Raw genomic sequence first — 17011 nt, 5'->3', positions numbered from 1 at the left:
CTACATCACCCGCCTTTAATAAGGGTAGACATCAAGAATGTGAGCCCTTTGTGTGCTGCCATCGAGTTACATTAGAAGTGCCCTTCCAAGAAGGCTCAAGGTCATTGGCCACAGATAAAATTACGTCAAATCTACAGTAGCTTTGATTGGACTGATCAAGTCAACATCTTACTTTCAAAATCTTAGCTAGCAGTCATCATCATAAATCAAGACGACAATCAACTGGAAAATCCTTTTTAATCTTTGTCATATGAAGAGAAATAATGAAGAGAAATTATAGATAAAACGTATCGGTGCTCATCGACCATAAACATTACACAAGTTGGAAATCGCAAAGTGAGTTGTTTGGAAGGAATCGGTGACAGTAGCTAACCGCAAGCATATCAACTGGGAAGTCAGACTGGGAAAATACGTTTTGAACAGTCATCCAACTCGGAACTGTAAATCTTTGATGACAATTTTCCAACAAAGGACGGCCTCGCACAACAAGGCGAGTCCAAAAATGTATTGTATGCTGCTGCATAAATGATGTAATATGCCAGGGAGATATGGTCAGCCATATAAGCTGGGGTTTTTTAAAGGCAGTAAACGAGGCTGAATGAACTGTTTCGCTGCCAGACAAGGCTCCGCTGATAGCCAGCAGTGGTAAGGATTCACTCTATGGTGCTGGAAAGAAAGCTATGTTGTTGGGACAGCTTTATGTAGGACCTAACAGTTTGTGGGCACCACTTGTCACCATTATAGTGCAATTCATGTTGTGTTGTGGCTTTGCTGGCATGCATTTTGCCCCACCAAGATTTACATGCTAAAATCACCACTGCTTCGATCTACAGTGCCTTGCGAAAGTATTCGGCCCCCTTGAACTTTGCGACCTTTTGCCACATTTCAGGCTTCAAACATAAAGATATAAAACTGTATTTTTTTGTGAAGAATCAACAACAAGAGGGACAATCATGAAGTGGAACAACATTTATTGGATATTTAAAACTTTTTTAACAAATCAAAAACTGAAAAATTGGCCGTGCAAAATTATTCAGCCCCCTTAAGTTAATACTTTGTAGCGCCACCTTTTGCTGTGATTACAGCTGTAAGTCGCTTGGGGTATGTCTCTATCAGTTTTGCACATCGAGAGACTGACATTTTTTCCCATTCCTCCTTGCAAAACAGCTCGAGCTCAATGAGGTTGGATGGAGAGCATTTGTGAACAGCAGTTTTCAGTTCTTTCCACAGATTCTCGATTGGATTCAGGTCTGGACTTTGACTTGGCCATTCTAACACCTGGATATATTTATTTTTGAACCATTCCATTGTAGATTTTGCTTTTTGTTTTGGATCATTGTCTTGTTGGAAGACAAATCTCCGTCCCAGTCTCAGGTCTTTTGCAGACTCCATCAGGTTCTCTTCCAGAATGGTCCTGTATTTGGCTCCATCCATCTTCCCATCAATTTTAACCATCTTCCCTGTCCCTGCTGAAGAAAAGCAGGCCCAATCCATGATGCTGCCACCACCATGTTTGACAGTGGGGATGGTGTGTTCAGCTGTGTTGCTTTTACGCCAAACATAACATTTTGCATTGTTGCCAAAAAGTTCAATTTTGGTGTCATCTGACCAGAGCACCTTCTTCCACATGTTTGGTGTGTCTCCCAGGTGGCTTGTGGCAAACTTTAAATTACACTTTTTATGGATATCTTTAAGAAATTGCTTTCTTCTTGCCACTCTTCCATAAAGGCCAGATTTGTGCAATATATGATTGTTGTCCTATGGACAGAGTCTCCCACCTCAGCTGTAGATCTCTGCAGTTCATCCAGAGTGATCATGGGCCTCTTGGCTGCATCTCTGATCAGTCTTCTCCTTGTATGAGCTGAAAGTTTAGAGGGACGGCCAGGTCTTGGTAGATTTGCAGTGGTCTGATACTCCTTCCATTTCAATATTATCGCTTGCACAGTGCTCCTTGGGATGTTTAAAGCTTGGGAAATCTTTTTGTATCCAAATCCGGCTTTAAACTTCTTCACAACAGTATCTCGGACCTGCCTGGTGTGTTCCTTGTTCTTCATGATGCTCTCTGCGCTTTTAACGGACCCCTGAGACTATCACAGTGCAGGTGCATTTATACGGAGACTTGATTACACACAGGTGGATTGTATTTATCATCATTAGTCATTTAGGTCAACATTGGATCATTCAGAGATCCTCACTGAACTTCTGGAGAGAGTTTGCTGCACTGAAAGTAAAGGGGCTGAATAATTTTGCACGCCCAATTTTTCAGTTTTTGATTTGTTAAAAAAGTTTGAAATATCCAATAAATGTCATTCCACTTCATGATTGTGTCCCACTTGTTGTTGATTCTTCACAAAAAAATACAGTTTTATATCTTTATGTTTGAAGCCTGAAATGTGGCAAAAGGTCGCAAAGTTCAAGGGGGCCGAATATTTTCGCAAGGCACTGTATATTTGCGCATAAAGGCATTTCCACCACCATTTCTCACATAGTTCATTTTACAGACACAAAGAGATCCCACCATGTCAACCAAACAAATTATCTGTCTCCATTTATAGAATTGTACCGAAACTTCCTGTTTCCATCACAGCTGTCATGATTTTCTTTCATATGGTATGACTTTACCTGTATAAAAACTGTGGTTGGAAACATGAGTTTTGAACGACCCTTCCCGCTCTTTTGTTCCGTGCTGGCTGAAGTCCTAGCTAGCCAGTAACTAGCTAACACCAGACACAGATGAAGTCCTAGCTAGCCAGTAACTAGCTAACACCAGACACAGATGAAGACCTAGCTAACACCAGACACAAATGAAGTCCTAGCTAGCCAGTAACTAGCTAACACCAGACACAGATGAAGTCCTAGCTAGCCAGTAACTAGCTAACACCAGACACAGATGAAGACCTAGCTAACACCAGACACAGATGAAGTCCTAGCTAGCCAGTAACTAGCTAACACCAGACACAGATGAAGACCTAGCTAGGCAGTAACTAGCTAACACCAGACACAGATGAAGTCCTAGCTAGCCAGTAACTAGCTAACACCAGACACAGATGAAGACCTAGCTAGGCAGTAACTAGCTAACACCAGACACAGATGAAGTCCTAGCTAGCCAGTAACTAGCTAACACCAGACACAGATGAAGACCTAGCTAACACCAGACACAGATGAAGTCCTAGCTAGCCAGTAACTAGCTAACACCAGACACAGATGAAGACCTAGCTAGGCAGTAACTAGCTAACACCAGACACAGATGAAGTCCTAGCTAGCCAGTAACTAGCTAACACCAGACACAGATGAAGACCTAGCTAACACCAGACACAGATGAAGTCCTAGCTAGCCAGTAACTAGCTAACACCAGACACAGATGAAGTCCTAGCTAGCCAGTAACTAGCTAACACCAGACACAGATGAAAGGGGAGACATATACTGTAAGTATCTTCACCATGGATGAAGTGTAAAAATGTAATTATACTGCATTTGCTGACACGCTACAGTCAAATGTTGTACAAGGCAGTACTTATCTAAACTAGGTAAGAGAGTATTATGTTACCATTGGTGTATTAACATGAGTTAGGGTCACCTGAATCCAAGTGTTTGACATGGGGGAGGGGATTAGTAACATTATGATCAAAACTCATCAACGTAGAAGAAAGTCATTTTTCATACTTTGATTTGGGTTTTATTCAAATATCATCCAATTTCATGAAAAACATGATTTTGAATGTTCATGGCTTTTAAACTGCGTTCTACAACTCAGAGGATTGTGGGTTCAATCACATTGCTAGGCACTCATTGTTATGTTTTCCTACTTTAACCCTATCCCAAACCTCAACCGTAGCCCGTCGGAATGAATGATTAAACGTTATTGTCGAGTTTTGACTTTGATCACTACCCCTATATGTTTACACACAGACATATAGACACCCAACCGCACATCATCTCAGGTGTAGTAGAAAAGGTGACATGACAAGAGGTAAAGAAAAGATGGAGGTAAAGGTGCCAAAAAGGAGGATGTGAAGATAGGAAGGAGGGAAATCACAGCTCGATTCCTTTATCTCTGTAGCAAGATAAGTCTGCACTGCACAGTTTTCACACCCTGCTGCATGGTGGCATTTGCCTTGGGCCTTGTTGTCAGGGAGATTGGCTCAGTGTCTGAGCATCAGGACCCCATCTCTCAATTCAATTATATTCAAGGGGCTTAATTGGCATGGGAGACATATGTTAACATTGCCAAAGCAAGTGAAGTAGAGAATATACAAAAGTGAAAGAAACAATACAAATGAACACTAAACATTACACTCACAGAAGTTCCAAAAGAATAGACATTACAAATGTCATATTATGAATATATACAGTGTTGTTACGATGTGCAAATGGTTAAAGTACAAATGGGAAAATAAACATAAATATGGGTTGTATTTACAATGGTGTTTGTTCTTCACTGGTTGCACTTTTCTTGTGGCAACAGGTCACAAATCTTGCGATGGCACACTTATTTCACCTAGTAGATATGGGAGTTTATCTAAATCAGTTTTGTTTTCAAATCCGTGTCATCCATGATCCGTGTCATCTGAGGGAAATATGCGTCTCTAATATGGTCATACATTTGACAGGAGGTTAGGAAGTGCAGCTCAGTTTCCACCTCATTTTGTGGGCAGTGTGCACATAGCCTGTCTTCTCTTGAGAGCCAGGTCAGCCTACAGCGGCCTTTCTCAATAGCAAGGCTACGCTCACTGAGTCTGTACATAGTCAAAGCTTTCCTTAAGTTTGGGTCAGTCACAATGGTCAGGTATTATGCCACTGTGTACTCTCTATTTAGGGCCAAATAGCATTCTAGTTTGTTCAGTTTTTTTGTTAATTCTTTCCAATATGTCAAGTAATTATCTTTTCTCATGATTTAGTTGGGTCTAATTGTGTTGATGTCCTGGGGCTCTGTTTGTGAACAAAGCCCCAGGACCAGCTTGATTAGGAGACTCTTCTGCAGGTTCGGCCTAATTCTGCTCTGCATGCATTATTTGGTGTTTTACGTTGTACACAGAGGATTTTTTTGCAGAATTCTGCATGCAGTCTCAATTTGGTGTTTGTTCCATTTTGTGAATTCTTGGTTGGTGAGCAGACCCCAGACATCACAACCATAAAGGGCAATGGGTTCTATAACTGATTCAAGTATTTTTAGCCAGATCCTAATTGGCATGTCAACTTTTATGCTCCTTTTGATGGCATAGAAGGCTCTTCTTGCCTTGTCTCTCAGATCGTTCACATCTTTGTGGAAGTTGCCTGTGGCGCTGATGTTTAGGCCAAGGTGTACAGTTGAAGTCGCAGGTTTACATACACTTAGGATGGAGTCATTAAAACTATTTTTTCAACTACTCCACAAATTTCTTTAACAAACTCTAGTTTTGGCAAGTCGGTCAGGACATCTACTTTGTGCATGACACAAGTCATTTTTCCAACAATTGCTTACAGACAGATTATTTCACTGTATCACAATTCCAGTGGGTCAGAAGTTTACATACACTAAGTTGACTGTGCCTTTAAACAGCTTGGAAAATTCCAGAAAATTACGCCATGGCTTTAGAAGCTTCTGATAGGCTAATTGATATAATTTGAGTCCATTGGAGGTGTACCTGTGGATGTATTTCAAGCAGGCAGGAGCAATGAGCCAAAATTCACCCAACTTATTGTGGGAAGCTTGTGGAAGGCTACCCGAAACGTTTGACCCAAGTTAAACAATTTAAAGGCAATGCTACCAAATACTAATTGAGTGTATGTAAACTTCTGACCCACTGGGAATGTGATAAAAGAAAGAAAAGCTGAAATAAATAACTAATATTTTTCTGACATTTCCCATTTAAAATATAGTGGTGATCCTAATTGACCCAAGACAGGGAATTTTTACTAGGATTAAATGTCAGGAATTGTAAAATTTAGTTTAAATGCATTTGGCCAAGGTGTATGTAAACTTCCGACTTCAACTGTATATGGTTGTTTGCATGCTCTAGGGCAACGGTGTCTAGATGGAATTTGGAGTCCTGGCGACTGGACCTTTTCGGAACACAATTATTTTGGTCTTACTGAGATTTACTGTCATGGCCCAGGTATGGCAGAATCCCCCCCACCTCGGATCATGCTGACAACTCTCCCCAAGACAAAGCTCATAATTCGCTATGACACAGGGGGTATGGGTCAGAAAGCATGATAAAGACACACACAACAGTGCACGCATTCACACAAACAGAGAGGACCCCCCTCCTCTCCACCACACACACACTTTACCAAGCCTGCACACTAAACCAGATTCCCAGGAGAGCTCTGATATGAAAGGAGAGCAGCTTTAGCAGAGCAGCTGTACTCCAATAGAGTTAGGAGTCTAAATATAGCACCTCCAGCCCTCCTGTTCCTCACTGGAGACAGTGCCAGTCCCAGAGCTGAGAGAGAGAGAGACCTCAGAGGACAGACCGAGAGCTAGGAGGACTGCTGGGAGCAACCTCCTCAAGAGGCTCTGGCTGTGTCTGAAATGGTGCCCATATATCATCGAGCAGATCGCTCAAGATTGACTTTGAAATTGGACGTCTGTCCATGTCCTGAGGACGTCAATCCCATGACTCTGAATCCGATTGCGCAGTCGATCCCAGTGTTAGACACTCATTTTCTACAGTCTGGTTTTAGCCCTATCCCAAACCTTAACCCTTAACCCAATCATTCAGAATGGATGCCTAAAGTTAATGTGTTAACCCTACCCCAACCCTTATTTTCAAGATGTGACATTTGGAGAAACGTGGATAAAAGTCTGAATCTGAAGTCAAATTGGTAAAACCATCAGATATTGTTGCTTTCCTAATAAAGTGCACTACTTTTGGCCAGGGCTCAAAGCCGCTCTGTCATCTGACATGATTGGTCATGAATGGACATGACACCTAATAACCCAACTTGTCATGTTTATGATACTGCTCTGCTATCAAACTACTACTAGTACAAACTACAGGCCTGCTCACCTGCCATTTGCCTTCAGCAGTGGAATTTGATGACCATAAGCCGTGATTCTGCTATGCTTGTCTCTGCTATTGTCGTCATCCATCACTTTATGCACAGCCAAACGAAACGCACTGCATGCGTCTCCGGAGACAGTGATAGTTAAAGAGAGGATCTAGAGTAAAGATACTTGTAATTTCTTTTCCAAATAAATAAGAGAGACAGTCGAGGTAAATTAACAACAGTACAAGAGTGTGTTTTCCTCACGAACACACCATAATTCCAGGTCGGTCATCTCATTAGCACTTCATAACGTCTCTGTACTAAGAGGTATGCTACAAAGCAGGATCAATTAGTTAGTCAGCTAACCTTGATAAGCAACCAGAAATAACTATTGATTTTATAGCTAATTTAAAAAGTTAAACTTACATGACATAACATATGTCTATTTGTCTGTCAATTTAATTAGACCATGCCCATTTAAAGCTTATCTTTCTACAAAATAAAAAGTTATCAGAATATGTAGACAAGTTAGTTGGCCAACTCCATAATCCTGCTTTGTAGAATACAACTCCGCTATACTGCTGCCCTCACATCCACCTGCCAGAAAACAACAAGAAAACAACTGTGAACCCTAACACATTCTTGACGTCTCTCCTGCTCAGTCTCTCACGACTGGATGGGAATCAGATGGACAGGAGTCTGCTGCTTGGATTCTGGAGTTGTCCGCTCCCACTCCTAGTGTGTTTGTGTATATACAGAGGTAGAGGTGAGGCAAGGTGCCTCCTCTTCACCCTCCACTGGCTGATTGCGGTCACCTGCAGTCACATGTTCATTCGAGAATGTGATAGGCTAATTGCCATGAAACCCAGTAGAAAGGCTTCAAATGGCAGGATTACCTAACGAGCCTGTTCAATATTTAGTCTCTCTCTCTCACACACCTCCTTGTTGCACTAATTACCAAGTGCTGAAGCAGTTTCCACCCCCATTGTTGCACCACAACCATGATCTTTCTGTGAAAACAACCAAAGGAAAAAAACTGCTGTGGATGGATAAAAAAAATTCTGGTCAGCGTTGGCGTTCGTCCAACAGTGTAAGATGAATAATTTAATCCGAGTTGCATTGTTAGCAAGACTGTGGATCAGAACTCAGTGACCGCAGGGAATTGTACCTGAAATGTACCATATTTTTTGGACCAGGTTTTACATTCATACCTCTGTTGTATTATTAATGTGTTTGAAGAGGATTATTCCGGAATGGTTTCCCATGGCAGTGTCTGTGTGTGTGTGCGTATTTATAAAAAGCGTGGATTGGCATGCCCTTATTTAGGAGTACTGTGTTTGTCAGAATTTAGTTTTAGCGGGCGTAGATTTCCCATGTGGGGCAGAGAGCCGGTCGTTAGGGCTAGGAGGACTAATTAGACTAGTGGAGGAAGGTTTAAATTAAGCAACGGTCTGGCACAGATAAACACCGAGTAGGCACAGAAACGAACGGCAGCGGAACTAGGATATCCTCACACACATATTCAGACACACACACAGGACAGTCCAACACACACACACACATACAACCAGCTAATGAGGCTCTGAATTTTTTTTTTTTTTTAACAATGTGGTGTTGTGCAGTACATCCTTGCTATTGTTCATTGCTGTGGATCTGTACATGTTATGGTAATAGATGGTCTGCACTCAGAGCATTGCTGTGCTATTGGTACTGTGGTACCTACTACCCTCAGGGCAGAGTTATGATAAAGTACCTACCCTCAGGGCAGTAGCACCTGGGTCCAGCCAGGCTGCTGGAGCAGGTAGCCCCGTTCCTGCAGGGCTGAGACAGGCAGTGGTCCACCTGCAACTGGCAAAGACCACCCTCGAACCCTGGAGCACACAGACGAAACACAGTGTCACATAGCATTAAACCTGGACACACACAGAAGGAGCCAAACATACACCTGCAACTCTTACGCACTGACATGCAAACCATCCAACTATCGCTATAACAAGAACACACACAGAAAAACAAATGTACGCAACACACACACAGGCCACCCTATGTCTCACACTTCCCCATGACTGTCCATCTTCATTAGCTCATCAGGTCAATTCAAAACAGAACACTCACTCTTCCAAGAACAAGTCAAGTCCTGCATCTAGCCAATTACCCCCAACCTTACTACCCATCAATCATGTAGTGTTGCCTCCACATTGCTCTAGATGAGCCTGTGAGAACCCACTGCCCTCAGTCTGTCTGTCAGGCAGGCATACCACCACAGTCCTGTAATCACTCTTCTCTAATAAGATGTGGCTGGCCATCAACAACAGCTCCAGCCTCTGCTTCTATAACAAGGCAATTATCCTCTCAGGTGGCTCAAAGCTGCCCTCACTGGTCCGGGCCCCAAATATATCTAATTGACAAGTTGAAAGGGTGCACTCTTCTCTGCGTCCCCTATTTCATTTGGAGACACTCACACACGCAGGCCTCAGGAGATTGGTGGTGCCTTAATTGAGGAAAACAGACTTGTGGTAATGACTGGAGCGGAATAGGTGGAATGGCATCAAATACACCAAACACATGGCTTGCAGGTGTTTGATGCCATTCTCTTTGCTCCATTCTGGCCATTACTATGAGCTGTTCTCCCCTCAGCAGCCTCCTGTGATGCATGCACATACGCATGTACACACACAAACACACAGTAGTTACCTGGAGGGCAGATACAAGTGAAGTTGCGGCCCTCGTCCCCCTGCCTCAGGTCACTACAGATGGCGTAGTTCTGGCAGGGCTTGAGGTGGCAGGCATCAAACTCCTCACAGAAGATTCCAGAGTAACCATTCTCACACTCACAGAAGAAGGTGCTCTGGAGGTCAGAGGGGTCACTGTCACACACTGACTGACTAAAGGTACCAAAACTAGTGCCAGTTTCTCCCAAACACATGACCTGACCAGGATAAACTCATGGCTCTATATGTGACTAGTATAGGGGTTCATGTGATGAGAAGAAAAACTGATGAGACTGAATGGTCAGATAACATTGTGGAACATAATGCTCAACACTTTGTCTATCACTGGGATGGTTCTGGTTACTGGGGCTCCATGCGGCTCAATTGAGATGTCCCTGGGATTCTCTATTGTTAGTCCTCTAAACCCCACCGATGCCCGTTTCCTCCCAGCTCCCCAAAGTGTGGTGTGCTAAATCACCCTCTAACACTGCACCTGTAGGCGGGAGGGAAAGCGCTAGCAGGCCCTCAGTCTAACACACGTCTCCTCTCTCTTCTCCCTTTCTTATTTTTTCTCCCTCTTCTCTCCATTTCCTCTCTCTACTCCTCTCTGCTGCAGTCTACTCCTCTCTGCAGCAGTGATTATTCTACTAACTGCAATGCCTCTAGGGACCCAGGGAGCGGGGGAGCCCCAGGGAGCAGTAGGGATGCAGGACTTTATTATTAAGAACTCTGTCTCCATCCCACAATACATTTATATATTTCTCTGTTCCCATGGCAATAAGGTATGGTCTTTATTCTGTCTTGCTTATCTTTTTCTCCACCCAGTCTCCTGTTGCTATGTTACCGCATAGTGTATCATCAAGACAAGAGTGTCGCAATCTTTCAATATTCTGCTGAATTACTGCTGAATTACAATATTCTGCTGAATTACCAGTATAATGAGGGGGGAAATCTGTTTTCTGAATATTGAAAGTGACATGTTAAGCCTTAAAATAGTGTTCACAGGATCAAGCCCAAAGACAAGGGATTGAATCACCGACCCAAGGACAGGTGACATCACATATTTGACCCCTGACCTCTTACCACAGAGGGCTGGGTGATGCACTTCCCCTTCCCAGAGCATTGTGGGTCGCTGAAGCGGCTGCCAGGCTCCACACAGCTGCTGGCCTTCACTGTCAGATTGAGACGCAGGGTGACTTCCGAGCCACTGGGGGTGCCCACGCGCAGCACACCTACAACGGGAGAGAGAAGAAAACAAGATCAATCAAAAAACATTTATTCTATCCTAAGGTCCTAGCTGGTTCACCTTGATAAATATGAAAAGACGGATTAAATGTGAGCAATATTGAATATTGCCAATGTAACTAGAGAGAAAGGTAGGGGAGGTCAACATGGATGTAGGGACAGAGGCATTGTGTTTAGATAAGGTGTAGAGAGAAGTAATGGTTCCTTGCAAAGAAGATTTTGGTCAAACGTGTCCGGTTCTACACAAGTTTGCTATCTTAACACCATCGTACGTAACATTGACCAGAACACCTTGTGTTTGACAAATGTTCTAGGAGTGGTTGCTTATGGATCATTGCCTAGATAAGACACCTCTAGCTTCCATTGAAAAAGAGAAATGTATTTCCTGGCAACTAACTATTAGAGAAATGGAGAGGAAAAGGCCATGCTAGCAAATATGAATCAAAACCAAAATAGATTAGTTATTGTTTTGTTATTTATGTGTCATGTGACACACAGCAGACTGCTACCAGAAGCCTCTATTTTAAAATAGCCTCAAAGTGAAGATTAACAGCTGTTATTAGGGACCTGCTATGAGCCAATGAGGCGTGAGCAAAGCCAGAACGAGTCATTGCCACAGCAAAGCCCTGCAGCCAATCAGGCGTCTGGTTAGGTCAGCCCAATAACGTCTGTTCCTCACAACACAAACTCACAAATGCAAAGTCACTACTCTCTGATGCAGCACTTACATGCACACACACACTTACACTGCATTTAGACAGGCAGATATTTTTTTCACTAATTGGTCTTTTGACCAATCACATCAGATCTTTTTCAGAGCTTAACTGATTGGTCAAAAGACTAATTAGTGGGGGAAAAATATTAGAATTGGGCTCCCTGCCTAAATGCACGCACACTGTAAAAAAAGATTAAACTCACAATTGTAAGGCAACCAACTGCAATATGACTAAGTTTGCTCAACAAAATGCTCATACACAAACTTTTTGTTGTGAGTGAGCAAATTCACAATCCTATTGCAGCTGGTTGCCTTACAATTGTGAGTTGAATCATATATATATATATATGCGTGCACGAGTGGGAGTGTGTGTGCATTTGTTCGTGTTGACTGCATGTTTTCGCATGTGAGACAGATTATGTGAGATGCACACACACATATCTCCACAGCAGCCTTGCTCTCAAGGACATGACTAATTTACTATCCAGGGTCTGACTGGTAAACAACCAAACACGATGACAGAAAAATGACTCTCACTCTTTCTCTCTCATTTTCTCTCTCTCTCTCTCTCTTTAATTCTCTCTCTCCTCCCTCACTCCCCAGACAGAGCCGCAGGATCTCAGGCGGAGTGTCTCCAGCCAGCTCAAGGTCAGTGGACAGACAGGCTGAGACCTAATACAGCAGTGTTGGTATGGAGACCACGCACAGGGGTCAAGTAGACGATTCACTAAAGGGAAGGACACCAATTACGACGCCACACCTGCTGGAATCCACCGAACCTTCAGACGTACGTTACTGTAACATTCCTCATTGAAAATAGACTTAGCGATAAAATATGCAGAAAAACAACAAACCTGAATTGCAGAGCCAAGTGTTTATGTGCGCCAGCCCCATACAAATGAGCCATTATCATACTGTTTATGAATTGTATGGATATTGATTGATTGATATTCCATGCAAATTACTGAGCAGACAACTCAGAACACTGCAGAGAATGTGAATGTTAGTATTGAAAACATGATGGAATACCATTCCATCCTAATTACCCAATGGGCTTGTTTGATCAGGGGCGTATATCTCTGACTTTAAGGTACCTTATACCAATAAACTACAAGTATCTTCTAAATAGGAATATGTATAATATGCACTTTTATCACTATATGTGCTATGCAAAGATTCATTCCCTTGGAGTTGAAGATTGCCATATCTAACGCAAAATACAGTTGGCACCAATGACAGGTTGGCAGAATGGAAGTGATAGCACTATATGGACAGACAGAATAAAGTAACCTATATTCCTACATATGCTTTTTAACAGTTGTATTGAGGTGGCGGGAAATCTTATGTTCCACATAGGAACAGACAGGATTACTTACGTAAGTAAGTAAATTGAGATGGAGGAGGGGCCTTACTGAGGAAGTAGTTGTGTCCAAGGGGGAGGGAGTGGTCAGGGACCACCAGTCCATCTGAGGCCTGCTGGAACCACATGATGGTCCCCTCCACCAAGGAGGAACGCTGGAAGCCATCCTCTCCAACACGCCAAAGGACGGGCGCTCCACTGACATTCACTACGATCCTAAAGGGAGAGGGGAGGGAGTGTGAGAGAGAGAGAGAGTCCTCGAAACCAGACACTTTAGTTACCAGCCTGCTACAGTGCATTCAGAAAGTATTCATATCCCTTCATTTATTCCACATTTAGTTGTTTTTACAGACAGAATTCCAAATTGATTAAAACACACATAATTCCCCATAATGACAAAGTGAAAACATGTTTTTTTTTAAATGTATTACAAATTAAATACAGAAATATCTGATTTATATAAGTATTCACAACCTTTGCTTTGACACTCCAAATTGAGCACCCTTTGCCTTGATGACAGCTTTGCACACTCTTGGCATTCTCTCAACCAGCTTCACCTGGAATGCTTTTCCAACAGTCTTGAAGGAGTTCCCACATATGCTGAGCACTTGTTGGCTGCTTTTCATTCACTCTGAGGTCCAACTCATCCCAAACCATTTCAATTATATCAAATCAAATTGTATTTGTCACATACACATGGTTAGCAGATGTTAATGCGAGTGTAGCGAAATACTTGTGCTTTTAGTTCCGACAATGCAGTAATAACCAACAAGTAATCTAACTAACAATTCCAAATCTACTGTCTTATACACAGTGTAAGGGGATAAAGAATATGTACATAAAGATATATGGATGAGTGATGGTACAGAGCAGCATAGGCAAGATACAGTAGATGGTATCGAGTACAGTATATACATATGAGATGAGTATGTAAATAAAGTGGCATAGTTAAAGTGGCTAGTGATACATGTATTACATAAGGATACAGTAGATGATATAGAGTATATATATATAGAGTATATATATATAGAGTATATATATATATATATATATATATACACATATACAGTATATACGTATACATACGTATACAAATGAGATGAATAATATATGTAAACATTATATTAGGTAGCATTGTTTAAAGTGGCTAGTGATACATAATTTCCCATCAATTCCCATTATTAAAGTGGCTGGAGTTGAGTCAGTGTGTTGGCAGCAGCCACTCAATGTTAGTGGTAGTGAGGTCTGCACAACGCATCACCGGGGGCAAACTACCTGCCCTCCAGGACACCTATACCACCCGATGTCACAGGAAGGCCATAAAGATCATCAAGGACATCAACCACCTGAGCCACTGCCTGTTCACCCCGCTATCATCCAGAAGGCGAGGTCAGTACAGGTGCATCAAAGCTGGGACCGAGAGACTGAAAAACAGCTTCTATCTCAAGGCCATCAGACTGTTAAACAGCCACCACTAACACTGACACTGACTCAACTCCAGCCACTTTAATAATGGGAATTGATGGGAAAGGACGTAAATATATCACTAGCCACTTTAAACAATGCTACCTTATATAAATGTTACTTACCCTACATTATTCATCTCATATGCATACGTATATACTGTACTCTATATCATCGACGGTATCCTTATGTAATACATGTATCACTAGCCACTTTATACTATACTATGCCACTTTGTTTACATACTCATCTCATTTGTACATACTGTACTCGATACCATCTACTGTATCTTGCCTATGCTGCTCTGTACCATCACTCATTCATATATCCTTATGTACATATTCTTTATCCCCTTACACTGTGTACAAGACAGTAGTTTTGGAATTGTTAGTTAGATTACTTGTTATTACTGCATTGTCGGAACTAGAAGCACAAGCATTTCGCTACACTCGCACTAACATCTGCTAACCATGTGTATGTGACAAATAAAATTTGATTTGATTTGATTTGATTTGGCTGTTTAACAGTCTGATGGCCTTGAGATAGAAGCTGTTTTTCAGTCTCTCGGTCCCAGCTTTGATGCACCTGTACTGACCTCGCCTTCTGGATGATAGCGGGGTGAACAGGCAGTGGCTCGGGTGGTTGTTGTCCTTGATGATCTTTATGGCCTTCATGTGGCATCGGGTGGTGTAGGTGTCCTGGAGGGCAGGTAGTTTGCCCCCTGGTGATGCGTTGTGCAGACCTCACTACCCTCTGGAGAGCCTTACGGTTGTGGGCGGAGCAGTTGCCGTACCAGGCGGTGATACAGCCCGCCAGGATGCTCTCGATTGTGCATCTGTAGAAGTTTGTGAGTGCTTTTGGTGACAATTAGGTTGAGGTTGGGTGATTGTGGAGGCCAGGTTATCTGATGCCGCTTGGGGGTGTGTTGGGTCATTGTCCTGTTGAAAAATAAATGATATTCCCACTAAGCGCAAACCAGATGGGACTGCTTATCGCTGCAGAATGCTGTGGTATCCGTGCTGGTTAAGTTTGCCTTGAATTCTAAATAAATCACAGACAGTGTCACCAGCAAAGCACACCCACACCATCACACCTCCTCCTCCATGCTTCACGGTGAGAACCACACATGCGGAGATCATCCGTTCACCTAATCTGCATCTCACAAAGACACGGCGGTTGGAACCAAAAATCTCAAATTTGGACTCATCAGACCAAAGGACATATTTCCACCGGTCGAATGTCCACTGCTCGTGTTTCTTGGCCCAAACAAGTCTCTTCTTCTAAATGGTGTCCTTTAGTAGTGGTTTCTTTACAGAAATCTGATCATGAAGGCCTGATTCACGCAGTCTCCTCTGAACAGTTGATGTTGAGATGTGTCTGTTGAACTCTGTGAAGCATTTATTTGGGCTGTAATTTCTGAGGCTGGTAACTCTAATGAACTTATCCTCTACAGCAGAGGTAACTCTGGGTCTTCCTTTCCTGTGGTGGTCCTCATGAGAGACAGTTTCATCATAGTGCTTGATGGTTTTTGCGATTGCACTTGAAGAAACTTTCAAAGTTTATGAACATTTCTGGATTGACTGACTTTCATGTCTTAAAGTAATGGTGGACTGTCATTTCTCTTTGCTTATTTGAGCTGTTCTTGACACAACTGATTGGCTCAAACGCATTAAGAAGGAAATCAATTCTACAAATTTTTAACAACGCACACCTGCTAATTGAAATGCATTCCAGGAGACTACCTCATGAAGCTGGTTGAGAGAATGCCAAGAGTGTGCAAAGCTGTAATCAAGGCAAAGTTGGGCTACTTTGAAGAATCTCAAATATAAAATATATTTTGATTTGTTTAACACTTTTTAGGTTACTACATGATTCCATATGTGTTATTTCATAGTTTTGATGTAGTTTGTTTTGATTATTCTACATTGTAGAAAATAGTAAAAATAAAGAGATCCTGGAATGAGTAGGTTTGTCCAAACTTTTGACTGGTACTATATGTAAATTAGATATTTCTGTATTTTATTTTCAATACATTTGTTTTCACTTTGTTTTCACTTTTTCATTATGGGGTATTGTGTGTAGATGCGTGAGAACACAACAAAATGTCAAATAAGTCAAGGGATATGAATACCTTCTGAAGGCACGGTATACATTTTATAAGACACACAACCACCATGCTAATAGGATGGAATGGTAGACATGAGTAATGCCTGGTCCTGTCTGTCTCAGTGGGGGGTACTATACTGCTTACTGTGGTGACTGTACAGCTCTGAAGGCGAGGGAGTAGAGTTATGACTGCTGTGGTCAAGGGCCATTACTCGTCTGACTTTTGGCCAATTACTGGAAGAGACAGTCTCTCTACACAGACAGACAGTGTCAGCAAAGCAGACGCGCTCCAACTCAACACAAGACCAGCTACACTCCCAGACTCCTCCCACTGGCTGAGTCACTCACAGATAAATAAACACAAACAGGTAAGTAAGTAAGTAAGTATTGACCTTTCAAAAGCATTTGATAGCATTGTTGTTGCATAAATTACAAACG

At 42.3% G+C, this 17011-nt stretch overlaps 1 protein-coding gene across 2 annotated transcripts in view; it reads right to left on the bottom strand.

Annotated features, from left to right (window-relative positions):
- The window catches only part of LOC110507622 (delta and Notch-like epidermal growth factor-related receptor), a 67891-nt gene that overhangs the window by 10085 nt on the left and 40795 nt on the right, over positions 1-17011 (bottom strand). For both annotated transcript variants that reach the window (XR_005040015.1, XM_036965222.1), the window contains exons 4-7: positions 13056-13219; positions 10767-10915; positions 9667-9820; positions 8730-8843 (exon numbers count right to left, since the gene is read on the bottom strand). Coding sequence is in view for 1 of the 2 variants with exons in the window: in XM_036965222.1 (XP_036821117.1) it covers positions 8730-8843; positions 9667-9820; positions 10767-10915; positions 13056-13219 (581 nt within the window). In the remaining variant the exon portion in view is untranslated. The remainder of the gene's footprint in view (positions 1-8729; positions 8844-9666; positions 9821-10766; positions 10916-13055; positions 13220-17011) is intronic.

The sequence above is a fragment of the Oncorhynchus mykiss genome, chromosome 27 (genome assembly GCF_013265735.2).
Source record: "Oncorhynchus mykiss isolate Arlee chromosome 27, USDA_OmykA_1.1, whole genome shotgun sequence".
NCBI classification, from domain to species: Eukaryota; Metazoa; Chordata; class Actinopteri; order Salmoniformes; family Salmonidae; genus Oncorhynchus; species Oncorhynchus mykiss.
This window is presented reverse-complemented; position numbering and strand designations above follow the sequence as displayed.